General features: G+C 44.7%; 2 protein-coding genes across 3 annotated transcripts in view; both read right to left on the reverse strand.

The window, feature by feature from the left end:
* Nucleotides 1-27707, reverse strand: part of GNAL (G protein subunit alpha L) — a 211471-nt gene that overhangs the window by 22054 nt on the left and 161710 nt on the right. For both annotated transcript variants that reach the window (XM_026455998.2, XM_023228528.3), the window contains exon 6: nucleotides 24-78. In XM_026455998.2, the coding sequence (XP_026311783.1) occupies nucleotides 24-78 (55 nt within the window). The remainder of the gene's footprint in view (nucleotides 1-23; nucleotides 79-27707) is intronic.
* On the reverse strand, nucleotides 8218-11751 carry CHMP1B (charged multivesicular body protein 1B). The gene has a single exon (XM_023228529.2). The coding sequence runs from the start codon at nucleotides 11157-11159 to the stop codon at nucleotides 10560-10562; it is 600 nt and encodes a 199-aa protein (XP_023084297.1). The 5' UTR covers nucleotides 11160-11751; the 3' UTR covers nucleotides 8218-10559.

Raw genomic sequence — 27707 nt, forward strand, 5'->3', positions numbered from 1 at the left:
TGGGGGACCCTAATTCCACATACCTGGTCTGTGGGTGTGTAGTCAACCAAGCTGACGCTGTCGATTCTTTCCAGGAAGCTGCAAAGAAAGCCAGCAAGGGTTGAGGCCTGTTCTCAGGTCACTTTTTCCTGGGGTTGGGGGGAAATTAATGGGACATTTCACCCAAGTACAGCAAGGATGGGGCAGGCCAAGAAGCTGACATGAGTTCTTACTTTGTTTCCTGAATTTGTATCTGTCTAGATAATGCAACATTCTTGACCCAGGGAGGGAGAACTGCATTCTTTTTTTTTTTTTTAAATGTTGCCTTCCCTCCCCTCTCTTCTCCACTGCCATAGGGCTGGGGGTGGGGGCTACTCAGAAACCGGGAGAGAGCACGGAGCCTCCCTTCCAGGCTAAGCGAGTACAAGAATGTGTTGCAATGGAAACAAAACATGGAAGGTGATAAATGTTCCTTTAGTGTAGGCTCCTGATCAGATACAGAAGTTGTGTGTGTGTGTGTGTGTGTGTGTATGTGAGTGTGTGTATGTGAGTGTGTGTGCCGGCAAACCCGGCGATGCCTGTTGGTGTCAGATCTGCCCGGTGCCCTCTGTGTCCCACGCAAGGCAGGGCGGGAGCCTAGGAAAGCTGTGCACCGCTCTGGGGTGACGACCGTCTTCCAGGCTGTTTCTCCAGCTCTTCCGCTGGGAGGCCGCTGAGTTCCCTCTCCCGAGTGACCATGGCCCCTGCACAGGCCTCCCCCGCCCTCTCTGTGTCAGCCTGGCTTTACCAAGGCATCTATCCAGGGTGCACAGTTCCCACTGAGTCTTGGTTGATCTGTTGTTATTTGCCTCCTCCACTAACGTGCGAGGCCCTCAGGGCAGGTTTCTGTCGTGTCCACCTGGGAGTCCCCAGCACCTAGTGCAGGCCTGGCCCCAGTAAATATGGTGGAATGAACCAGTGTCCTCTGTCCCCTCTTCCGCGGCTGGGACAGGTGACCATCGAGGGCTGAGAGGATGGGCCTCCCGGGGACGAACAAGCGCTGGGGATGGGTTAACTGGCGAGCAGAGGGCAATTCTGGAGACAGAGGGGCAGCAGGGGCTCTAGAAGGAAGAAGGAGAGCGAGCAGGAGGGAGGGGTCGGGGCGGTCCAGGCTCTCTGTTGGCGCTGGCGTTGATGCCGGATGGATGGCCTGGAGGCTGTGCTGGCTCCCTGCCTGCCATGCCAGTTGGCTGGCTCTGTGTCTGGGTAGGTAGAGGCAGCAGCCATGTGCCCATGAGCATTTGATGCAGCGGAGGGGATGTTGCCTCCCCATCTCCCCATCCTCCTGCACCAGCTCCTCTGCAGGCGCCTGTGAACCTCCGTGTGGGCAAGAGGGAGACGAAAGGGTTCAGAAGACAGAACGCCACCCCAAAATGTGCCCTTCGGCATGTTGACTAATTGCAGCTGAAGGCACTTGAGAAGCCTCAGATGCAAGGCTGGCGGGCTGACCTCCCGCTCTGTCCCAAAAAGCGAGTCATGAAATTTTCCATAAGAAACGTGCCTGCCCTGTACCAGGAAGAGCAGGGTGTTCTTATCACCAGGCGCTGAGAGTCCACCCCGAAACCGATCTGTACAAACTCACCAAAATAACCATTGTCTTTCTAGTCACTGCCCCTAGAAACTTGAACCTTTCTCCTTTGTCACTTCTCCATATGTTTATCATCTTTTGTTAAAAGGGTATATTAGCTCTCAGTCCTGACGGCTTCTTTGGGTCTTCATTTTTCTTATGAAGGTTCCCGTGTGCATGTAAAAATACTGAATAAAATGTGTATGCTTTCCTCCTGTTAATCTGTCTTTGTTGGTTCACTCAGCTACAGAACCTAATGGGAAAGAGGGAAGTTCTTTCTCCTTCCCTACAAAGGTCAAAAGGGGTCCATTTTAGGAACCACTTGGCCAAGGACAGTAAGACTGCATAATTTCCTTGGCCATCTTAACTCCTTCCTTTTGGAAAGCTAGAGGCAGTCCCTAGTGGCCAGAACTGAGGCCTGGCCGTGGGATGACATTTTGGCAGCCTTCATCCATGAACCTGGGTTTGACACCCCCAGGGCAAGTAACCCAGAAGCAGAATACACAAAGGGGCAGGAGTGGATCTGCTGGTGTCTGGGATGGCCTTTCATAGGGGTAGGAAGCAGTGGGGGCAACTGTGACCTCAACTGTCATGAATGAGTCATTTCCCTGGAATCCAAGGGAAACAGGCTATGGGAGTGGTGTCTGTGACTGCATTGTCTGGTATGCAGTCATGAAAGAACGTCGGCCGGGTGCAGTGGCTCATACCTTTAATCCCAGCACTTTGGGAGGCCAAGGTGGGTAGATCGCCTGTGGTCAGGAGTTCAAGACCAACCTGGTCAACATTGTGAAACCCTGTCTCTACTAAAAATACAAAAAGTAGCCAGGTATGGTGGTGCATGCCTGTAATCCCAGCTACTTGGGAGGCTGAGGCAGGAGAATCACTTGAACCCAGGAGGCAGAGGTTGTAGTGAGCCAAGATCATGCCACTGCACTCCAGCCTGGGCAATAGAGTGAGACTCTGTCTCAAAAAAAAAAAAAAAAGAAAAAAAAAAAATATATATAAAAAAATAAAAAAAGAATGTCAACTGCTCCCGGCTCTGCAGAGATACGGCCCAGGTGACAGGGTTATTGAGAGGCCAAAGGGACCCTGATCAGCCAGTGGTGTCTTTGGAATAGGTGCTGCAAGCCCTGGGAGGTGCTACTGCGCACCTGAAGGTTGGTGAGTTGGCCAAGGGTGTGGAACTGGCTCCAGAGGGGAAGGAATCAAGGGAAGGGACCCTCTGGGACCTGGAGAAACTTGGGAGGCCGGATGCAGGAATTCCCTGCCGTTGCCTGAGGCTTGGTTTGGAAAGTGCAATGCAGTCCTGGCACGGTGGCTGCTGGCCTGGAATGTGGTGGGGTGAAGAGCACAGTGGAAGGACACACTGAGTTCCTGAGCATCCAGTGACAAAGGACCAAAAAGACCTTGGAATCCGTGAGAAGGCAGGAGAAATTTCTGCCGGGGTGGGACGGGAGCTCTGGACTGCGGCTGGACATTCAGGTGGGTTTCCGGGTGAGAAGGCTGCCTCCCTCACAGGCCGTGTGAGCGACAACAGTGCTAGTCAGAAATGGTCATGACTTTTAACAGGGGCCAGGGTAAGGATACAGAAATGAATTCGCTCTGATAAAAAGAGCTGGAAGGAACTGAACATTAAATATGAAGCCTGTGGCTATAGTTAGAGTTTAGGAAGTAACCTGTTTAAAATGGGATGCACATAGGTTGGAGGTAGGTGAGTGAATGTATTCAGATGATAATAACTAGTCTAAGTAGAAAGAATGAGGTATGGTTAACCAAAAAATGCCTGTGGAGTGCTAGAGAGATGTGATGAGGGGACGTGTGAGTGCATCTTCCTGTGCACTATGAGAGACCAGTGACATTGCGATGCTGACAGTGATGAGGCTGGTGGGTCTTCTCCTGTCCCCAGCCTCCAAGATGGATATTCAGAGTCCTTCCAGCTCTGATTCTCAGAGATCTAAGTGAGATGTGGGAGGTCTCACTGAACACTTCCAAGAGCTGCTTCTGAATCTTTACTGATGCTGAATGGTACCCTGAGTTCACGCATTTCAAGTTTGTGCAATGAAAGTAAAATGTGAAAATGCACCCCAAAATGTGAATATGCCCCCAACTCTTTGAAAGAGTTTCTAAGGAATAAATAATAGAGTGGTAGATTTCTGCCAGCCTCCTGCCTTGATCCTTGTTTCAACTGGCATATTCCCAAGCATGTTGCAGAAGTACTTTTTCAAACTGGGGCTTCTGTGATTACCATACGTAGAGAGAATTTTAAAGGGATCTTCCAAATCATATATAGAATTTTGCATATGACTACATTTTAAAGGGTTATAACATTGCCTCCTTAAATATGCCACTGCATGCTGACCAGAAGAATTAAGCAGATCTAAAAACCCCTTGCAGACTATTCACTCCAACATTAGATACAGAGTTGCAAAACTATACCAAATTAGCATTGTAAAAAATCACTTGCATTGTAGACATTATAAGAAAGTAGTTAAAAAGAAATTTACTTTGATTTTTTTTCATTATTTCCTGTGACAGCTGAGGACACTCACATTTGCAGAAATGTTTTCATTTTCATTTAGATCCCCCTTCTGTTTGATATTAGCAAAAATAACAACTCACTGTTTATATCCCATCTGTTGTTGGCGTCAAAGAATTCTTAATGGCCATGGAATTGATCATGAAGAGGGAACAAGGAGAGTCACGAAAAGATGAAAACTATTCTGTTAAATGCCTTTGTAATTAAACTACTGGATCTGAGAAAAAACGTACCAACTAAATTTCCATGTATTTAAAATTATTTTTTTTTGTGAAAACATATAGCAATTGGAAATCTGTCAAGGAAAGTAAAAAACTTTTCCCAGTGTTAATGAAATTTGATTCATGATATTTATCTACAAGATATAAATATACAGATGGATCCCAGGTACTCAGGAGGCTGAGGCAGCAGGATCACTGGAGCCCAGTTCATACTGGTGGAGAAAAATATTACTCATATGGTGACAAAGTACCAGGTAGTTGTAATGCACAGCCAGAGTTAAGATCCCTGCTCCTTAAAAGGGGTTCCCAGACTCGTGGCATATCAGCGTCACTGGCAGACCCACTGCGTCAGCATGTGCAGCTGAGCCACGTCCCAGGTGATCAGCGATTCTTGGTGAGTCGTCATCCAAGAGCGTGTTCCTCCTGGCTTTCCCCGCCTCTCTGCTTTATGCTCTAATCTCTGCCTGAACCATTATTCTCATGACTCCTGCGCTTTCTCCTTTCCACAGGGTAAAGTTCACACTTTTAATCTGGCCTCGAGCCCTTTGCAATCTGTCCAGTCTCCCCTTCAGTCTCTTTTACATCGCAGGAACCCTCCACTCCCGTCAAAACTCCCTATAGTTTTTGGCCTCTCAGATCCCGTATCATTCCTGCTTCCCCCCACCAAACCCCATTTGAAACCTGAGATTAAACCCTGCCTGCTCTGGGAAGCCACTTCTAACTGCCATGACACAGCACAACCTCAACCTCACTTTCTTCTGGCACTTACTGTTGCACAATTTGATGAGCATGGCATGCCGCCTTATGCTGTGATTTAATCCTTTTAAAAGGTTGAGATATAAAATAACATAAAGTATGTAAACAGTCCTGATCTTAAGTGTTCTTGATTTTTTTTTTTGAATATCTGGATATGCCTTGTCCATTTTTCTTTTTCTATGTATGTTTTATCTACCTATCTGTACTGAATATCATTTAAGGGCAAAAGCATGTTCTAATTTCTAGAAAGAAGCCCCACATGGCCAGCATATTTGGTACTAAATCTTTCCCTGCGTTGTCATTTTAAATGCTTTTAAATTTAAAAAATTATGTTTTTATTTTTATTTTTTTGAGACAGTCTCACGCTGTCACCCAGGCTGCAGTGCAGTGGCACAATCTCGGTTCACAGCAACTTCTGCCTCCTGGGTTCAAGGGATTCTCCTGTCTCAGTCTCCCGAGTAGGCGGGATTACAGGTGTGCACCATCATGCCTGGCTAATTATTTTTTTGCATTTTTAGTAAAGACGGGGTTTCACTACGGTGGCCAGGCTGGTCTCCAACTCCTGACCTCAGGTGATCTGCCCACCTTGGCCTCCCAAAGTGCTGGGATTACAGGTGTGAGCCACCGCGCCTCACCTGTATTGTCATTTTGAGTAAACACTGCTGAATTATTTGTCCTGACATTTCTCAGCAGGGAGAGAGGATGTACAAACCCTGAAGAACAGAGGCAAACATTTCATTGTGGGCAAATGCTGTGAAGGTAGAGGACACAGCTCTTGAGTGTCCATACTTGGGATTCTGGGCGCCCAGGGTGCCTGCTTTACCTGCCTGTGTCTGCTCTCATCAGAAAGCTCGAGGCACTATCAGGAGTGAGTACCCAGGCCAGGCACACGTTCGCTCTGCAGTGCAAGGAGCCCACGGTAGGAGGCACCATACCAGGCCCGGAGATTGACACCATGACAGACACTGCCTGGTCCGGGCTCTATGGAATTTGCAATATAATGTAGAAAAACAAACCTAGGTAAACCAGATAGCATTTTGCTAATTCCAGTGAGTTGATTAAACACAAAAACAAAAACAGGGGACTGTTCATCCATCTGCTTAGTGTCCACTGGCTTGTAGCTTTTTTTTTTTTTTTTTTAAGACGGAGTCTCGCTCTGTCGCCCAGGCTGGAGTGCAGTGGCCGGATCTCAGCTCACTGCAAGCTCTGCCTCCCGGGTTCCCGCCATTCTCCTGTCTCAGCCTCCCAAGTAGCTGGGACTACAGGCGCTGCCACCTCGCCCGGCTAGTTTTTTTGTATTTTTAGTAGAGACGGGGTTTCACCGTGTTAGCCAGGATGGTCTCGATCTCCTGACCTCGTGATCCGCCCGTCTCGGCCTCCCAAAGTGCTGGTATTACAGGCTTGAGCCACCGCGCCCAGCCTCGCTTGTAGCTTTTTGCTATAAAGGTCTTGAGCTTTGGACTTTGGCTACAGAATTGCCAAGAGGATGTGTTTTTGTAGAGGAAGTCCCTCCCTTCTGCTTTATAATGTGCTTGGCCAGCTGATGCTGATACTATGCTGTTAATAAGGTTATCTTATCAGACTGGTGCTTATTTTCAGCAGTCTTTTTTTTTTTGAGATGGAATTTCGCTCTTGTTGCCCAGGCCGGACAGGCTGGAGTGCAACGGCGCGATCTCGGCTCACTGCAACCTCCGTCTCCTGGGTTTAAGCGATTCTCCTGCCTCAGCCTCCCAAGTAGCTGGGATTACAGGCATGCGCCACCATGCTGGGCTCATTTTGTATTTTTAGTAGAGATGCGGTTTCTTCATGTTGGCCAGGCTGGTCTCGAACTCCCGACCTCAGGTGATCTGCCTGCCTCGGCCTCCCAAAGTGCTGGGATTACAGGCGTGAGCCACTGCACCCAGCCCAGCAGTCTTTTCCAAATCAAAGACAGCAGGGCGGGCACACAGTGTCCAAGCCTCATGGTCTGCCTGTATTTAAAAGGCATATACATTGCATGCCTTAAGCAAGAAACAGCTTTAGTAAGAAAATTCTCCAGTAGCACACAGTATCATCTGGATTCCTGAGCTGAAATAAACTAAAAGTAAAGTATTTTGTGTATTAATCCAGTCTACTTTTTTTCTTTCAATTCTAAATCCATGTTAGAAATTGTGCATTTGAAGGCGGAAAAATGAAAGGAAGAAATATAACTAGTAGTTAAATGGAAGATTAACTAGTTCCCTGATGTGTTTCAGTTGGATACTTTTGTAAATTATATCCATCTTTGGCGTAGGGAAGTTTCAATGTGAAAAAGAATCTTGTAGCCATGAAGAAACAATTACAGTGAAGCAGCCCGGGGCCAGGCGCATGGTGGCTCACGCCTGTAATCCCAGCACTTGGAGAGGCCAAGGCAGGTGGATCACTTGAGGGTCAGGAGTCCCAGACAAGCCTGGCCAACATGGTGAAACCCCGACTCTACTGGGGAAAAAAAAGAAAAAAAAAAAATTAGCCAGGTGTGTTGGTGCGCATCTGCAGTCCCAGCTACTCGGGGGCTGAGGCAGGAGGATCACTTGAACCTGGGAGGTGGAGGCCGCAGTGAGCTGAGATCGTGGTGGCACTCCAGCCTGGGCGATTGAGCGAGACTCCGTCTCAAAACAGCAACAAAAAAAATAAGCCAGGGATCCTAGAAATACACAAAAAGCCGTACTAACCAAACCAAAATTTAAGTGGTAAGACTGAGGGTGAATTTGGAAAAATACCATGCTTTCTGAACCAAATCTACCTCAGAATTTTTTTTTTTTCTCCTTTTGAGACAGAGTTTCACTCTTGTTACCCAGGCTACAGTGCAATAGAGTGCAGTAGTGCAATCTCTGCCTCCCGGGTTCAAGCAATTCTTCTGCCTCAGCCTCCTGAGTAGCTGAGATTACAGGTGCGCACCACCATGCCCGGCTAATTTCGTATTTTGAATAGAGGCGGGGTTTCTCCATGTTGGTCAGGCTAGTCTCGAACTCCTGACCTCAGGTGATCCGCCTGCCTCAGCCTCCCAAAGTGCTGGGATTATAGGCTTGAGTCCCTGTGCCCAGCAATTCTTTTTTCTTAAGTATTTTTTAAAACAGGATGCACACTCACATCCAGTAACATGCAGTTTAAAATGATTTGACAAATTCCTGTGATTTACATTTCAGTATTTAATCAACTGCAAAAGTTAGGAAATAATTCATGGGCCTGCAGTGCTTTTGAAAATAATATTTATGACTCATAAAAATGTACATTCATAATAGTATGACATGAACATATTTTAAGAAAGTTCAAGCATATACAAGCATTGTTTAATCTCACAAAATATATTAATTTTGGTGGGAATATTTGCATTATAAAAGGGTCTTCAGTTTACCAAAGGGTTCAACACTAAGCTATTTTAAAAGTTGGAATTATTTTTTCCAATCTAAAGAGGGGTTAAGGCCAGGTGCAGTGGCTCACGCTTGTAATCCCAGCACTTTGGGAGGCTGAGGCGGGAGGATCACCTGAGGTCAGGAGTTCAAGACCAGCCTGGCCAACACAGTGAAACTCTGTCTCTACTAAAAATACAAAAAAATTAGCCAGGCATAGTGGTGTGCACCTGTAATCCCAGCTACTCGGGAGGCTGAGGCAGGAGACTTGCTTGAACCCGGGAGGCGGAGGCTGCAGTGAGCCGAGATTGCGCCACGGCACTCCAGCCTGGGCAACAGAGCGAGACTCCCTCTCGAAAATAAAATAAATAAAATAAAAGAGGGCTTAAGACTCATGCTGTCCTCACACATGGCCCTACACAAGCATGTGGAGAATAGGAGACATGACCTTCTAAGAGGAGTGTTCTTGAGAGAAGATGCTGGGTAGACAACCAACAAGTGTCCCTTAAAGCACACTTCAGAACAACATCCAAATATAAAATAAATATGAGGGTCACTCCTCATCTGCACACACCTGTTACATCTGTTTTTTTTTCCTTACTCATGTACACTGGAAAACACGTTATAATAGTGAACAGTTGGTTACGAATCTTTCAAAGAACTTGGAAGGGCCCCTATAATTATTTTCTGAAACAATGGAATTATCTTATGGAAAAATCCTCCAGTGAAGGAAAGGGTAAGTTTAAAAAAACTTGAATTAACTTAGGTTAGAATACTTGCCAAGGCAAAAGTAAGTTGCTTTTCTCCATGTTTTGAGGCTATGAGAAAGCAGTGGCTAGCTACATGCTTTACTTTTCAGCCAGAAAATACGCACTGCCAATCCTGAGAAGATGGCAGGCAGCACAGCTGGGCTCCAGCCTTAAAGAGTCAAGCTTTCTCCTTCCTTCCAGTCCTACCTCTTTAGTTCTCAGACTTCCAGTTGGCTGGATGTATACATAAATGACCTGCATGGCTAAGTAAAACATTCCAGCTTATATTTTCAAGGTTTTCAAAGACTTGTTGCTTTGGGACAAATTAATAAATGCAAATTAGAACTTAAAATGCAGTTCTAATTTTATTTCTATTTTTGGTTGTTAAAATCAAAACAAAACCTACACACACACAGCCCCCGCGTTTTCTCAAACAATCAACAGTTCTTTGGCAATGTTAAGAGCGTGTAACAAGACTGCCGTGCTAATTAGCATAATTTATAAGACGTCTAATAGCGTTGAAACAGGAAAATAACTACAAACTTGTTCGTTTGAAAGACACTGTATGTCACACTTTCTAAGTCTTTTTAAAAACTCAATTTAGCAAGTAGAAAATATAAATGAACAAATTTAATTTTTCCAGATAATAAAGGAAGTTATTCGGCATTTTTCCCGGTTACGCAAAGACAATTATCACATGAAAAATGTATAGAATGTAAGCAGTAAGAGAGTATTATGCAAAAATATCCTAAGGTAATTTCAGTATAAATTATGGGACGAGATTTATTAATAATATACGTTATGAGATCAATTGCAGTCTCACTGTGAAGGCAAAAACAAAAACCAAAACCCAAAGGATAAAGAAATAGCACAGTCTACCGAATACACTGAATGGTGTTTATAGCTGTATAACCAAACTAAGTAATCTTCCCCCTCTTTAACTTGTATGCACCGCCTGCCATTCTACATATTATCAATCACACTAAATAATATCAATAATAAAAACCAACCACCTTCAATCTGATCATTCTGGTCAGAAAACTGAATACAGTTTTGACCAGATCTTCGAGAAAGACTCATATACACCAAATTAACTAGTTCTGTTAAAAGGCTGCTATAAAAATACCATCATTACGAGCTATACAGAACTTCAGAATCCAGCTAAGAGTGGAGAAATACTGAATTTCTTAATTTATCTGGAGGGGACGACTGTAAACCCAAAGGTAGAAGGGCATTTCAGCATTCTGGTGTGTTCAGAGTTTCTAGGGCATAGTATCTCTCTGACACACAGAGAGCATTTCAAAGGGTGGCTATGGCCAGGAAACCTCAGAGCGGGTTCTGCCGTCACACTTGATCCCGAAGGCGGGCCAGTCTCTGAGACAGTTCATCCTGCTCCGCCGAAGCCACGCTCGTGCCCACGGAGCCGGTCTGCCCCTGCGGCAGCTCCATGTTGAGGTCGAGGCCCGCCTCATCTGCCATTTCCTGGAGCAGCATATCCACTTGGTTCTGGGGAGTGGTGAGCGTCGTCGTGCTGCTCATCGTGTCTTCCATTTGCTGCGTCTGGACGTCCAGAGTTTCAAACTGGTGCTCGAATTTGTCCATCAAGGCAGAAATCTTCTCCAGATTCATGGTCTTCAGTGTCGCATCCATTGACTTAACCACACCAGCCATCGACTTGGTCACCTTGCCCATCGTCACCGCCGTCTGGACCCTGGCAGCCACCGCATCGACTCGCGCACTCATTCTCAAGAAATTCACCGCCTGGTTCTTCTGGCGGATGGCATTTTCGGCGTGTATCCTCGCAACTTCCATGTTGCCCTTCTGAATGGCCTTTTTAATTTTGGCCTTTTCGGCCTTTTCCTCCTTATCGCATTTTTTGGCACTCCTGCTCAGTTCTTTGGCCGCGAACTTCAGGTTGAACAGGTGTTTCTCCATGTTGGACATGGTCGGACGGCTCCTTGGGGTCGGCGGCCCGGCTGAGACGTGCGCGGAAGAGACAGAAGGTGAGGTAACTCCGCTCCCGGCCGCCGCTCCTTTGTTTTGGTCCCACTTCCTGTTTCTACTGTGCGCGGCGCAGGTGGTGACGTCAGAGCCCAGCGCCAAAGGCGGGGCCTGCGGGACGGACGGCGCCGGGGTGGGGCCTGTGGGGCGTACGGCGCCGGGGGCCGCGCACGCAGGGGGATTCTGGCCGGACGCTCCGGCGCTGTACGCTCGCGTCCTGCGCTGCCTCCTACCGGGTTTTTAAAGTTCTTAACGTTATTAGTAAATTCACAAAAATTAGTGCCCACACGCACTTTCTTAGTAATCTACCGAAGCAGACAATCTGTGGCGAGCCGCGTGTAAAATTACCCAAACTCCAAAGTTGGCAGGCTTTATAAAGGGTGACTGGCTAGCTGGCTAAAACCCAGGCAAACATCAGCTAGGTCTTCACACTAACGCTTGCTTTATTAGCATGGGTAATTTCCACTTTCTCAGGGGAACTGGAAACCATGGATACATTAAAAACAAAAACATTAAAACAATACATTAAAAACAAACGGGTCATTGACGCGTCTCCATCTTTGACTACAATTTGTGCTGGAGTTCTGTAATATCCTTTTATTGCATTGGGTGAAAATAACCTTCAAAACTGTGGCACCACCAAATTTATACTTTGGCTGGAAGTTCAGCTTCTAGGTGAGTTGCCAGCAATTATCATCCAAAAATCGTCCCGTGGCTTAGTAATAAAAAGACCCATCTTTTGCTGACACCATTCTATCTTTTTGATGTTTTATAAATATCCAAGGAACTTCACTCACATTTAAGTTTGACAGGCTAAACTGTCATTTTAAATTATGCAGGCAGAGTATGGTGAGATATTAGGACCCAACCCACGGGCACACATCAAAACTGTCACTATGTATTACGCCCTTTAAAAATGCAGGCTTTCAAATGGCAGCAATGTGTGCTGTCACTTTTCTCTCTAGAAAGATTCCTCCGATACAGCAATAACAATGCAAGAAGACCGGATCTGCCCTAATGAGCTAGGCTGAAAATGAACCCTGAGAGCGAATTCTGTTTAGAGATCATTTTAATCCAGCGGCCCACCACGTCGCTTAGCTTTCTGTGATAGCTTGCCAGTCAGTTTCACACCACAAGACCTTCTGAAGACATAGCTCTGACGTTTTCACTCTTTCTCCAAACCCTGGGCGTGGAGGCTAAACCTGCTGTGCAGCACGCTGGCTCCCTTGTCTTTCGCGCCCCCCCGCCCGTCAGAGCAAACCGCAGCATGGAAGTTGAGCATTATTTGTGTCATTTGGCCAGCGGGGAGAATGTGACTGCCGCCCCGTCCTTTGGCTATGCTGTTCCTGTTGCCTGGATTTACTGTCCATGCATCTCTGCCTATTGACACCCTGCCAATCCTTCAAAAGCCACCTTCACCATGGAGCCTCCCCAGGACTCCTCCTCTGTGTGGCCATACTACAGGGTACATTGCCTGGCAAGGGGTCTGTGCGTATAGGTTACCTGTTACAGTATAAACTACTTGGATGCAGACAACACTGATTCCTTTCCCTCTCCATGGAGCCCAGCAGGTGCTCTGCACACAGCAGCCACGGAATCCAGAAGGTGTTGCTAAATTTAATTTTATTTCAGAGGGGATAGGATGTTACCCTCGTTAGCAGCTTAGCTATGGTTTCTTTTTGCCACTCAAAGCCGTAGAACCCTTTTTCCAAATGAAACTTTTCTAGAAATGGAATATACACAACCAAAAGAAAAGGAAAAAAACGGGGGCTTAGGCCCCCTACTCTGCTCACCCTCCATTCCACTCTTCCCTTCTTTTAGGTCCTGGTTTTTCTTGGAGTTTGCAAACAAGTTTCTTGTCTTGCTTCCATGTCATGCTCCATAGTTTTCTTTTTTCTTTTCTTTTTCTTTCTTTTTTTTTTCTTTTTTTGAGATGAAATCTTGCTCTGTCACTCAGGCTGAAGTGCAGTGGCATGATCTTGGCTCACTGCAGCCTCTGCCTTCTGGATTCAAGCGATTCTCCTGCCTCAGCCTCCCAAGTAGCTGTGATTACAGGTACATGCCAGCACTACCGGCTAATTTTTATATTTTTAGTACAGCTGGGGTTTCACTATGTTGGCCAGGCTGGCCTCGAACTCCTGACCTCAGGTGATCTGCCCACCTGGGCCTTGCAAAGTGCTGGGATTACAGGCGTGAGCTACTGTGCCCGGCCCATAGTTTTCTTAATGACAGATTCTGACTAGGTGAGATGGTTTGGAATATAATCATGAGAGACTCAGATGATGATAATAATGACAATTAACATTAATAAAGTACTTATGCACCAGACATTGTTCTGGGCACTTTACATAAATAAACTCATTTCAGCTTCGCAAACCCTATGAAGTAGATACTATAAATGTCTTCAGTTCACAGGTAATGAAAGGGAAGCACAGAGAGCTAAGAAACTTGCCTGAACCCACACATTAGGTAAGTGTTAGAAACCGGATTCCATGGATATATTTGGACCAGTAATAAGGCACTGGGGAATCCAATAAACATGAGTTAGTAAGAATAAAATAATGATCCATCATGTAGCCTAAAGAAAGAAGATGATTTCCAGCTGTTTTTTTGAGAAGACAGAGTTGCATTGACTACACAGTTAATATGAACTTTATAAAGTGTGGATACTGACTGGGCATGGTGGCCCAGGAATGTAATCCCAGCACATTGGGAGGCTGAGGTGGGTGGATTGCTTGAGACCAGGGGTTCAAGACCAGCCTGGCCAACATGGGGAAAGCCCGTCTCTATTAAAAATACAAAAATTAGCTGGGTGTGGTGGCGCATGCCTGTAATCCCAGCCACTTGGGAGGCTGAGGCAGGAGAATCGCTTGAACCGGAAAGATGGAGGTTGCAGTGAGCAGAGATCATGCCACTGCACTCCAGCCTGGGTGACAGAGAGAGACTCCCTCTCAAAAAAAAAAAAAAAAAAAAAAAAGTGTAGTTGCTAAAAGAAGTTGCCATCACCTGATCACCTGAAGCCACATTCCTTGAATGATGACGCCTCTACTTTCTGCGCTGGAGAGAAGGGATAGGTGGAGTTCCAGAAGCCATCTTCCCAGGGAGACCAGGGCAGACTAGAATTCTGAAGAGAAGGCTATTCTCCTCTCCCTGACAGTTCCCCAGCCATGCCCTCCTCTTTCTCTTATCAACACCCCAGCCATTTCCATGGTGTTCAATAGGATCCATAGCTAGCTGCTGTCATGTTCACATTTCCAGGGAGAGATTTGCTTCTGAGCTTCAAACCCATATGCCTGGCTGTCTCCTTGGTGCTGGGCGATTTGTGGTCCAAGACTGGCAACTCTTCAGAGTGACTGAACTCAGTCCTTTCCCCCAAATCTGCTCATTCCCATTTACTACTGGCACCTCCATCTACCTTGTCACTCGAGTTGGATTCGGCAGAATTATCTCTGACCACCATGGTATCTATATCTGCATCTATCCTGGCTCTAAGTTTTTTCCAGTCTTTATATCCCATTGAGGTTGACAACCTTCAGAGTCTGTTTCAGCTTGGTGTGCTTTCTCTTTTTGTGTATCTAGCAAAAGGAAGATTATTTTGGTATTATTATTAAAGGAGGTTTTGGTCCTACACCATGCTGGTTGTACCTGAAGACGTTCTGGAGCCAATGCAGATGTGAAAACAGAACATACAGTTCATAATGACCGGAATTGTTACGCAACTACCACATTAACACTGAAACCTTACAAGTCCCATAGCCAGATTTTCTCTTAGTGAAAAAAAAGAAACTTTTGATTACAGTGCAGACATTTCTAGAAAGCTGCGAGTCTTAATTATTTTTATCATGAAATGGGGAAGAAAAATATGTTATCATTTGGCACATCCGGCTGATTTCTTTTCTTACTTTGAAATAATACAAGTGGTTAAAATCAAAATAGTTAAGCAGGACATTCAGTTTTACTTCACTGGAAAAGAATCATTTGCTAAGTCTGAAGTCACTCAAAAAATAAAAAAAGAGAAAATAAAAGATATGAAAAATAACTTTCTCATGTGTTAAACTATTTCTGGATTCTCATCGGTATGTTTCTTGTGATTTTGAAATGTTATACCTCAAACTAAGGGCTCCTCCTCACTTACCAAAATTTGCATTTTTTGCATACATTTGTATTTGCCTAGCAGCAGGCTTTCCTATTACATAGATGTGACATGGTGACTTTTGGTTGACTACCTATACCTGGTACTATTCAACCTCTGGAAAACAAGATATACCCAATACATTTCTGTTGAATGTAGGAATATATGAATGCAGCCAAAGGAAATGGCATTGGATACATATTCACTTGGTGACCATTTTGAGGAATACATTATATATATGTGTATATATAAAACATATATTACATACATATATATTAATTACACATATTATTTATTAAACGTATGTATACATATTTTCCCCTACATCACCTTTTTATTTAGGAACACAGCTAGAATTAAAAACGCTGAGACTCCTCAAGCCTTGGGAAATTGCAAAGTCACTGTCCGGGGCTGGGTGTGATGGCTGACGCCTGTAATCGCAACACTTTGAGAGGATGAGGTAGCCCAGGAGTTTGAGGCTGCAGTGAACTACGATCACACCACTGCACTCCATTCGAGGTGACAGAGCAAGATCTTGTCTCAAAAACAGTCACTGTCTCTCAAAATATGTTAACAACAGCCTGGGCAAGATGTCTAGAACCCGTCTCTACAAAAAATAAAAAATAAAATTTAGCTGGACATGGTAGCATGTGCCTGTAGTTCCAGCTACTTGGGACGCTGAGGTGGGAGGCTCTCTGTGTCCAGGAGTTCGACGCTACAATGAGCTATAATCATGCCACTGTACTCCAGCCTGGCTGACAGGGTGAGACCCTGTCTCTCTCTCTCTCTCTCTCTCTATATATATATGTTAAAATGATGTCAAGATTTAAAAATAAAAATAAGAAAAAGAAGGAAATAGAAAAGCAGCACGTAAACATAATTCCACATTCCTCCATCTGCAGTTTATTTATTTATTTATTTATTTATTGAGATGGAGTCTGGCACTGCTGCCCAGGCTGGAGTGCAGTGGTGTGATCTTGGCTCACTGCAACCTCTGCCTCCCGGGTTCACGCCATTCTCCTGCCTCAGCCTCCCAACTAGCTGGGACTACAGGTGCCGCCACCATACCCGGCTAATTTTTTGTATTTCTGGTAGAGCCGGGGTTTCACTGTGTTAGCCAGGATGGTCTTGATCTCCTGACCTGGTGATCCGCCCACTTCAGCCTCCCAAAGTGCTGGGATTACAGGCATGAGCCACCGCACTGGCCTCATCTGCAGTTTAAATGCATGGTTTATTACTCCTCCTGGTGATGTGGTGAGTTAATACTGTTATGAGAAACCTAACTTCCGTGTTAATCGAATTTGGCAGTCACTCATTTAGCAACAGTGATTTTCCTTCTCCCTCTCTACACTGAACAACTTATCACTTGGACAAGCTGAAAATGAAATCTAAACACACCTGTCCTTCTAAGGATGGTATAGGATGTCTCTCTTTTCTGGCCTCAATTTCCTCATTTATAAAGCTGGAAAAATAAAGCCCTGTGATCTAACTGTAATAATATCTCATCAGGTCAGATCATCAGAGAGGGCCACTCAAAACTGCTTAACTTAAAAAAATCCCTGAAACAAGACTTACTAAGAGAAAAAAATGTGTTATTTAAGTGGCGTTTTCCTGGCAGTTTGTAATGGATGTTTGCAAATATCGTGAAGACCATGTAGAGCTGACACAGCAGAACTGAGAAGGCTGACTGGCCCCCCCGCCCCCCTCCTCTCTCCCTTCCTTCCTTCCTTTCCTTCAGGGTGTCACTTTGTCACCTGGAGTGGCATGAGGTACCTCTGTCTCAACTGGGCCCATTTCCCTCTGACTCCTCTAGTTGGAGAAAATTTTGTAGGAAGAAAATCTACTCCTTTGGTCGGGTTCCTACAAACTAACGTACAAACTCAAGCAGTATGGCAGGGAACCAAACGTGAAATATTGTTAGGTCTATGAAACACACGATATATTCCTCTTTCCAATCTGTGTCCCTATTATTTGTTAGCAGTTTTTATTATGCCTTTTTTTTTTCTAATTTTCAAGAAAAGTGTACTCTCCTGCACACAGCATTTTGCCATATCTCACAGCTGTCTGATTGACTACTGGGAAACATACTTTATTCTGAAAACATGCTTCTGGATGGAAAATGATTTTACTATTTCAAACCTGAAGATAGAAGGACAGGATTGCATCTGGCGTAATACGGTACAAATCCCACCTCTGCAGGAATATGGAAGCCAGTTCTTCTTACTTAATTTTTATGTTTTAACCTGAACATTAAGCTTACGATCCATAAGTTAAAAATAGCGAGGCCAGGCGCAGTGGCTCACACCTGTAATTCCAGCACTTTGGGAGGCTGAGGTGGGAGGATCATGAGGTCAGGAGATCGAGATCACCCTGGCCAACATGGTGAAACCCTGTCTCTACTAAAAATACAAAAATTAGCCGGGTGTGGCGGTGGTGGCGGGTCCCGTAGTACCAGCTACTTGGGAGGCTGAGGCAGGAAAACTGCTTGAACTCTGGAGGCGGAGGTTGCAGTGAGCTGAGATTGCGTCATTGCACTCCAGCCTGGGCAACAAGAGCAAAATTCCATCTCAAAAAAAAAAAAAGATTAAAAATTAAAAAATAAAGAAATAAAAAATGAAAATAGCGAATGTACAAATTGGCCAGTTAATTTTCTTGCACATTAAAATCTTCTCTCGTCCTCCTCATGGAGCACCTTCTGTTCGTGATGGGAACAGATTGTGAGAAGCCAGGAGCTTTTCCCAGGGCTAGTTTGCATTGAGTATTGGTAGACGGTGGTGGAGGGAAAAAGCATTTTTCTTCTTCATTGCTGTTCCTGGGGACATGTGTGTGCAGCTGACTCACTCTTACCCTTAATTGATGCTGTGATTTATCTGCCTCAGACCCAGCTTTTTCTTAGCATCATGTCTCAATTAGATTAAGTTTAAGGCACAAGTGATTTAAAATGGCCATGGCCACAGAATGGAGAGCACTGGTTCCAGCAACCATGTATCCTGAGAACCTTTCCATTTATTTATTTATTTATTTAGAGATGGAGTCTTGCTCTGTTGCCCAGGCTGGAGTGCAGTGGTACGATCTTGCTTCACTGCAACAGGCGCCCGCCACCACATCCAGCTAATTTTTTTGCATTTTTTGTAGAGACAGGGTTTCACCGTGCTGGCCAGGCTGGCCTCAAACTCCTGAGCTCAGGTGATCCGCCTGCCTCGGCCTCTCAAAGTGCTGGGATTACAGGCATGAGCCACTGTGCCCGGCCCTGAGAACCTTTCAATTTAAAATCTCTTCAATTCTAGTCTGACCCACACACTTCATGTACAGTAAGGAGTCATTAGCCATTAGTGTCCATGGAAGGCTAAGCTTGGCCATTTATTTTCATCAAGGAATAACTGCAATTAAACTTTTTGGCCAAAACATACATAAAGATTTGTTTTTGTTTTTTTTTTTTTGAGATTGAGTTTCACTCCTGTTGCCCAAGCTGGAGTGCAATGGCACAATCTCAGCTCACTGAAACCTCTGCCTCCCAGGTTCAAGCGATTCTCCTGCCTCAGCCTCCCGAGTAGCTGGGATTATAGGCATGCACCACCACACCCTGGTAATTTTGTATTTTTAGTAGAGATGGGATTTCTCCATGTTAGTCAGGCTGGTCTCGAACTCCCGACCTCAGTTGATCCGCCCACCTCGGCCTCCCAAAGTGCTGGGATTACAGGTGTGAGCCACCATGCCTGGCAACATAACGATTTTGTTAGTTTAGGCTAGTGTCTTTAGTTAGGAAGCAAAATGGTATTAGAAATCAAATATAACTTAACTTGATGAGTCCTACTAGAAATAATTTATCTTTAATATCTCTTTCTTTCCTTTTTTTCTTTTCTTCTTATCTATTTATTTTTGAGACAGAGTCTTGCTCTGTCACGCAGGCTGGAGTGCAGTGGTGCGATCTCAGCTCTCTGCAACCTCCACCTCCCCGGTTCAAGTGATTCTCCTGCCTCAGCATCCTGAGTAGCTGGGATTACAGGTGTGCACCACCACTCCTGGCTAATTTTTGTATTTTTAGTAGTAAAAATTTTTAAATAATTTTGTATTTTTAGTAGGTGAAACCATATTGGTCAGGCTGGTCTTGAACTCCTGACCTCAGCTGATCCACCCACCTTGGCTTCCCAAAGTGCTTGGACTACAGGCGTGAGCCACCGTGCCCAGCCCCTTTTTTCCTTTTTTCTTGTTAGTGACAGGGTCTTGCTCTGTGGCTCAGCTGCAGGACAGTGGCACAATCACAGTCCACCGTAGCCTCAAACTCCTGGGCTCATGCGATCTTTTCACCTTGACCTCCCAACATGTTGAGATTACATGCAGGAGCCCCTGTGCCTGGCCTTAACACCTCTTTAGAATGTGAAAAATCCTATAACAAAGCAGAATACTTCTTATCACTTTTGTATCTTCATAATGTACCATAACAGCATTTAGTTTCTTCTGAAACAGTCAACACCCTAAAGTCACTCAACAGTGAAACAGTCAACACTCAAATAGTCAACAGTCAAAAGGAGGCCAAAGATGACTGTTTTTAAAAGAAGTGCTAACTTTACAATGAATCTGAACTAAGTCCCCAAACCCCAGGCCACATTCTTGTGCTGTGTGAACCGGGCCACACAGCAGGAGGTAAGTGCCAGCCAACAAGCAAAGCGTCATCTGTATTAACAGCTGTTCCCCATCAGTCGCATTACCGCTTGAGCTCCACCGCCTGTCATATCAGCGGTGGCATTAGATTCTGATAGGAGCACAAACCCTATTGTGAACTTTGCATGTGAGGGATCTAGGGTGTGTGCTCCTTATGAGAATCGAATGCCTGATGAGCTGTCACTGTCTCCCATCACCCCCAGATGGGACCATCTAGCTGCAGGAAAACAAGCTCAGGTAATAGAAGAGCACAATAAATGTAATGCACTGGAATAATCTCGAAACCATGCACCCTACCACGGTCCATGTAAAAACAGTCTTCCATGAAACCAGTCCCTCGTGTCAAAAAGGCTGGGGACCATTAAACCAAGTCATTAGATATATCTGAACTAGGCTGAGCGTGGTGGCTCACGCCTGTAATCCCAGCAATTCGGGAGGCTGAGGCGGGTGGCTCACCTGAGGTCGGGAGTTTGAGACCAGCCTGACCAACATGGAGAAACCGTCTCTACTAAAAAAAAAAAAATTAGCCGGGCATGATGGCACATGCCTGTAATCCCAGCTACTTGGGAGGCTGAGGCAGAATTGTTTGAACCCAGGAGACGAAGGTTGAGGTGAGCGGAGATTGCACCATTGCACTCCAGCCTGGGTGACAAGAGCAAAACTCCATCTCAAAAAAAAAAAAAAAAAAAAAAAAAAATCTGAACTAAAATATAACATATGTTTTCTTTCGTTAGTTGATGGAGTTGGGCTACAATCTTCCAGTTCATACCTATATTCCACAAACATTTACTGAGTTTCAGGCTACAGGATGAACAGTATGGGGTATAGGTAAGTAATTCCCTATGCAAACCTGATGCATTTGTAACATTCCATAAAGCAGAGGTTTCTGTTTTCCCCAGAATTTCTTCTCATGGAAGCATCCCTGCAATTGGGAAGCAGAGGTGCTCACAGATCTTCCCCCATAAATTTGATGAATGAGGAATTCTAGCAGGCATTTCTTTCTTTCTTCTTTTTTTTTTCTTTCTTTTTTTTTTTTTTTTTTTTTTTTTGAGACAGAGTCTTACTCTGTTGCCTAAGCTGAAGTACAGTGGCATGATCTTGGCTCACTGCAACCTCTGCCTCCCAGTTTCAAGCGACTCTCCTGCCTCAGCCTCCCGAGTAGCTGGGATTACAGGCATGCATCACCACGCCTGGCTAATTTTTGTATTTTTAGTAGAGATGGGGTTTCGCCATGTTGGCCAGGCTGGTCTTGAACTCCTGACCACAGGTGATCCGCCCGCCTCGGCCTCCCGAAGCGTTGGGATTACAGGTGTGAGCCACTGCGCCCGGCCCTCGCAGGTATATCTTTTCCAGGAACCACAAAGCTGTCTTCAAATAATCATGATTAATCTTGCCCTAAGTATAATAAATTGTAGCCATGACTAATATCCGAAAAACAATACTTCATAGTAAATATTAACATATTTGTAGGAGAAAGTGTATTTTAAGATTAGTTTAGGGGTTAAAAGAGAATTGAAAGCTGATGAAGGCTGGGTGCGGTGGCTCATGCTTGTAATCCCAATACTTTGGGAGGCCAAGGTGGGCAGATTGCTTGAGTCCAGGAGTTCAAGACCAGCCTGGGCAACATGGCGAAATCCCGTCTCTACTAAAAATACAAAAAATTAGCTGGGCATCGTGGTGCACACCTGTGATCCTGGCTACTCAGGTAGCTGAGGCGGGAGGTCACTTGAGCCTGGGAGGTCCAGGCTGCAGTGAGTTGTGATCGTAGCACTGACTCCAGCCTAGGTGACAGAGTGAGACTGTGTCTCAAAAAAAAAAAAAAAAAAAAAAGCAAGTTCCTCCATGTCATTTACGTGAACTAAATCAAAGAAAGAAGGACAAAGTGCATTCAACACGGCTCTTGCTCACTGGAGGCCTCGGGTGCCTCCTCTTCTCTGCAGCTGCCTGTGACTGTGTACATGACTGAATCTGTCACTGCAGCATTCCCGAATAGGTCCGCCCAGGTGCCCTGTAGATCATTCCAGGGAAGAAAGCTAACTATGAGAAGCACGTGGTCAACAAACGGTACCGAGGGGAAGTCTGAGGACTCCTAGATAAAGAGCTTTCTCAGAGGGGGTGCCCTAGACACCAAATACACAGATTTGCTCAGGTCACAATGTGTTTCAAAGGAACAGCTGGAATGAGAAACTGACCTTTGCATTTGTGTTCACCTCCGCTGAGTCTCTATTTTAAAAGAGATCTGGGATGTCATTAAACATGTTCAATTGAGGTTAATAAAACATTTCCTTTTTTGGCAAAATGATCCGTTAAGTCTTGTCTATCTTAGAAGATATATTTAGTCACTGCATGTATCTTGGCAGAAAGTCATGGCAAAGGAGTTTCTTTCTTAGCAATGACTGCCTGCCTCAGTAGCTGGATAAGGAATCTTTCATTCTTTCTTCACAGAAATAATGCAGAACACTACATTTTCACAGATACGAATAGAATGAGAAATACGAGCATCCCATGCACTTAATCGTTGTCACATGAATAAAACTGTAAGTAAATGGAAATTCTATTTGTGTGGAGAGTTCCTTAAGTCCGTTAATATAATAATAGAATAATGCTATAGTTCAAAGGTCGCTTTTGTTGATATCATGGATCCTAGTTATTATGTGATCAAGGGAGTTTGGTGAAATAAAGATATTTAATTCTAACTGCTAATGCATGCACTACCCTAAGAAAGGTTTTACTTTCTTCCTTTTTTGAATGCTTTGATATGAAATTATCCAAGAGCAGCTTCCTTATACCTCAAGTTCCATTTGAAAAGCTTTAATTACATTCCTTGATATTGTGAACACATTATTATTGTTCCCTGGGACGAAGGAAGTGCTTACACAACGCGTGGTTACAGCTTTCACTTTTCTCTGAGCTAGAACACCTCTGCCCTAAAGGAGGCTGTGCTGTAGCACCGTCCAGCCCCTCATTCCTTTTTCTGGCTGAATCATATTCCATTGTCGGGATACACCACATTTTGTGTATCCCTTTGTCAGCTGATGACACTTGGCTTATTTCCACTTTTTGCCCAATTGTGAATACTGCTGCTATGAAGACATATTATGCTTACATCTATCTGAGCTTTAAAGAAAAATAATTTTTTTTTTTTTTTTTTTTGAGGCAAGGTCTTGCTCTGCCACCCAGGCTGGAGTGCAGCGACTTGATCATGGCTTATTGCAGCCTCGAACTCCTCCTCCCACTTCACCTTCCCAAGGAGCTGGGACCACAGGTGCACACCACCATGGCCCAGCTAATTTTTCTTTTTTTTTTACTTTTAGTAGAGACAAGGTCTCGCCAAGATGCTCGGGCTGCTCTCAAACTCTTGGGCTCAAGCGATCCTCCTGCCTTGGCCTCCTGAAGTGTTGGGATTACAGGCGTGAGCCACCATACCCAGTCAAAAATTAATTTTGTATACATAAGAATACTGGGCTATGAATAGTAGAAAGAGCAGAAAAAGAACAGTGATAACACAAAAATCGATTCATGTAACAAGTTTATGAAACACTTATTATATGTTTATAAATGTAACAAGTTTATGAAACACCTATTATATGTTTATAATAGGTATTGTTCTAGGCACAGTGGTAAATAATAATTTCACGTCAGTGGTGCACAGAAGTGCACTAGCCCATCATAATAAACAGTTTACAAAATTTGGTTAGATTTAGTTGTTCATTCATGTGGTTCAACTATTGAAAGGAACGAAGTAGTGATATATGCTATAACATCTCATATTTGTATGTTACTGTGTCAGACACTGCATGGAGAAGAACAACTCCAAATCGTATGGAAACAACTTAGAACTTGCCTGCCAATTTCCACAAAGATGGTTTTTTAAAAGAGATTTTTAAGACATATTTTCAGTATGGGAACTGCATTTTGAATCAGTATTTTTTGCTTTTCGATTTCATTTCTTCTGCCTCTCTTAAACTGATTTTAAAAAAGACAAAGTAAGTACATGCACAATCTGAAATGCTATGGATCTCATACCGCATCCTGTCAGCAGCATCCCCACACTGTCACGATGCATGGCACGTGGATGAAACATAATGCATCTCACCCCCTTGGTATTAAATCAGAAGGCCCTGAAATTAGGCAGACTCGAATGATCAGCAGTCCCCAAATTAATTTTACTGAAGTGTCCAGGTAAAGCTCTCACAAGCCAGTTGCAACAGGGAGTCTTGATTAAAGTGCACAATTCAATGACTTTTTTGTTGCATATTTAAAGTTGTGCAACCATCTCCACAATCCCTTTTAGAACATTTTCATCACTCCGGCCGGGCGCGGTGGCTCAAGCCTGTAATCCCAGCACTTTGGAAGGCCGAGAGGGGCGGATCATGAGGTCAGGAGATCGAGACCATCCTGGCAAACACGGTGAAACCCCGTCTCTACTAAAAAATACAAAAAACTAGCCGGGCGAGGTGGCGGGCGCCTGTGGTCCCAGCTACTCAGGAGGCTGAGACAGGAGAATGGCGTAAACCCGGGAGGCGGAGCTTGCAGTGAGTCGAGATCCGGCCACTGCACTCCAGCCTGGGCGGCAGAGCGAGACTCCGTCTCAAAAAATAAAAATTAAAAAAAAAAAAAAGAACATTTTCATCACTCCAAGAGGAAACACTGTATCCATTAAAGCGATTCCTCATCCCCCAAGTCCACCTGGCTCCATGCAACATGAATCTACTCTGTCTCTATAGATATACCTATTCTGGACAATTCATATAAATGAAATGATACCATATGTGGTCTTCGGTGTCTGGCGGCTTTGACTTAGCATAATGTTTTCAAGGATCATCCATGTTGTAGCATGCATCAGGACTTTACTCCTTTTTGTAACTGAATAACATTCTGTTATGTGAATAGGCCACAGTTTGTTTATGCATTCATCGGTTGATTGGCATTTAGGTTGTTTACACTTTTTTTTTTTTTTGAGACAGGGTCTCATTTTGTTACCCAGGCTGGAGTGCAGTGATGCAATCTTGGCTCACTGAAGCCTCGACCTCCTGGGCTCAAGCAATCCTCCCGCCTCGGCCCCCCAACCAAGTAGCTGGGACTGCCAGTGTGCATCACCATGCCTGGATACTTTTTCGTAGAGAAGGGATTTCACCATGTTGCCAAGGCTGGTCTCAAACTCCTGAGCTCAAGTGATCCACCCAGCTTGGCCTCCAAACTGCTGGGATTACAGGTGTGAGCCACCATGCCCAGTCTGTGTAAACATTTTGATTACTATGAATAATGCTGCTATGAGTATTTGTCTAGAAGTTTTTGCGTGGATGTACATTTTCAATTCTCTTGGACGTACACTTAGGAGTGCAATTGGTGGGCCATGGGGCAACTGTGTTTAACGTTTTTTTAGAGCTACCAGTTGGTTTTCCAAACTAGCTGGACTATTTTACATTCCCACCAGCAGTATAAGAGGATCACAATTTCTCCACATCCTCAGCAACACTTGTTTTACCTCACTTTTTGGGCACAGCCATCCTACGGTTATGAAGTGGAATGTCGCTGTGATTTTGCTTTGCATTTTCCTAATGGCTAAAGATGTTGAGTGTCTTTTTGTGGCTGATTAGCCATTCATCTATCTTACTTGGGAGATGTCTATTTAGATCCTTTGCTGATTTAAAAATTGGCTTGTGGCCGGGCGCGGTGGCTCAAGCCTGTAATCCCAGCACTTTGGGAGGCCGAGACGGGCGGATCACGAGGTCAGGAGATCGAGACCATCCTGGCTAACACGGTGAAACCCCGTCTCTACTAAAAATACAAAAAAAAAAAACTAGCCGGGCGAGGTGGCGGGCGCCTGTAGTCCCAGCTACTCCGGAGGCTGAGGCAGGAGAATGGTGTAAACCCGGGAGGCGGAGCTTGCAGTGAGCTGAGATCTGGCCACTGCACTCCAGCTCGGGCGACAGAGCAAGACTCCGTCTCAAAAAAAAAAAAAAAATAAATAAATAAATAAATAAATAAATAAATAAAAATTGGCTTACTTATGTTATTACTGAGTTGTAAGAGTTCTTTATGATTCTAGATACAAGTCCTTTATCAGATGCATGATTTATAAATACTCTTCCCTTTCTGTGAGCTGTCTTTTCACTTTCTTGAACCATAAGGACCTCTATATGTACATAAAAAGCCATCTTGGACTGCGTGTGGTGGCTCATGCCTGTAATCCCAGCACTTTGAGAGGCCGAGGTGGGCCAGGAGTTCGAGACCAGCCTGCCTAACATGGTGAAGCTCCAGCACTACTAAAAATACAAAAATGAGCTGGGTGTGCTGGCATGTGCCTGTAATCCCAGTGACTCGGGAGGCTGAGGCAGGAGAATAGCTTGAACCCGGGAGGCGGAGGATGCAGTGAGCCGAGATAGCGCCACTGCACTCCAGCCTGGGTGACAGAGCGAGACTCTGTCTCAAAAAAAAGTCATTCTGGCTTTCATTTGATAACTAGGTTCAAGATATGAAGTGGATGGAGATGGGAAGTTGATGAGAGTTCCTTCAGAATCTGAGAAAAAGGATGTCCCTGTGGCAATCTCCTTCTTCAAATGCATAGGTCCATGCCTCATCCATCTTTGTCATTCAGTGACTGGCAGTGTCTAGCATGCATCTATCTGATGTTCACAGAATGCTTGGTGAACTTTTCATCTAAAGTAGTCTCTTATAATCTTTAGGTTTAAAATTTGAGATCCTGGATCAATCAAGTAATAGTTAGTATTGTGTAGTCTTGTGTAATCTTATGTGCCTTTACTTCCTCATCTGCAAAATGAAGATAATGAACTCATTGGGTTAGTGTGAGGATTACTATGTTAGCTCATCTAATGTGCATAAAATGTGCCTCTACATGGCAAGCTTCAATAAATATGAGCTGTCTTACAGCCACACTTGGGTACTAAGCAATACAGAGCACACACCTCTTTATTATTATTTTATTATTATTATTATTTTTAGAGTTTCACTCTTGTTGCCCAGGCTGAAGTGCAATGGTGTGATCTTGGCTCACCATGACCTCCGCCTCCCAGGTTCAAGTGATTCTCCTGTCTCAGCTTCCTGAGTAGCTGGGATTACAGGCATGCACCACCATGCCCGGCTAATTTTGTATTTTTCACAGAGTCAGAGTTTCTCTATGTTGGTCAGGCTGGTTGCGACCTCCCAACCTCAGATGATCTGTCCGCCTTGGCCTCCCAAAGTGCTGGGATTATAGGCGTAAGCCACTGCACCCAGCCTATTATTATTTTCTGCGACAAGGCCTCACCCTGTCACTTAAGCTGGAGTGCAGCGGCATGATCAGTGCTCACTGCAGCCTCGACTCCTGGGCTAAAGTGATCCTCCCATCTCAGGCTCTGGAGTAGCTGGGACTACATGGGTGTGGCCCTACGCCCAGCTAAATTTTAAAAAATTATTTGTAGAGACGAGGTCTCAACATGTTGCCCAGGCTGGTCTCAAACTCTTGGGCTCAAGCGGTACTCCTGCCTTGGCCTCCCGACGTGCTGGGATTACAGATGTGAGCCACCTGCCTGGTGGGACACACCTCTTAATAATTCTGAAACTGTGCCTTTGTTAATAGTAGTACAGTACTTAGTGCTTTTCCAAGTCCCCTGGATTCCTTGGAAGTGTTTCAAAGAATTCAGCAAACAAAAGTATTGTGATAAAACCTCACACACACACAAGTGTCTTACATT

The sequence above is a fragment of the Piliocolobus tephrosceles genome, chromosome 18 (genome assembly GCF_002776525.5).
Source record: "Piliocolobus tephrosceles isolate RC106 chromosome 18, ASM277652v3, whole genome shotgun sequence".
NCBI classification, from domain to species: domain Eukaryota; kingdom Metazoa; phylum Chordata; class Mammalia; order Primates; family Cercopithecidae; genus Piliocolobus; species Piliocolobus tephrosceles.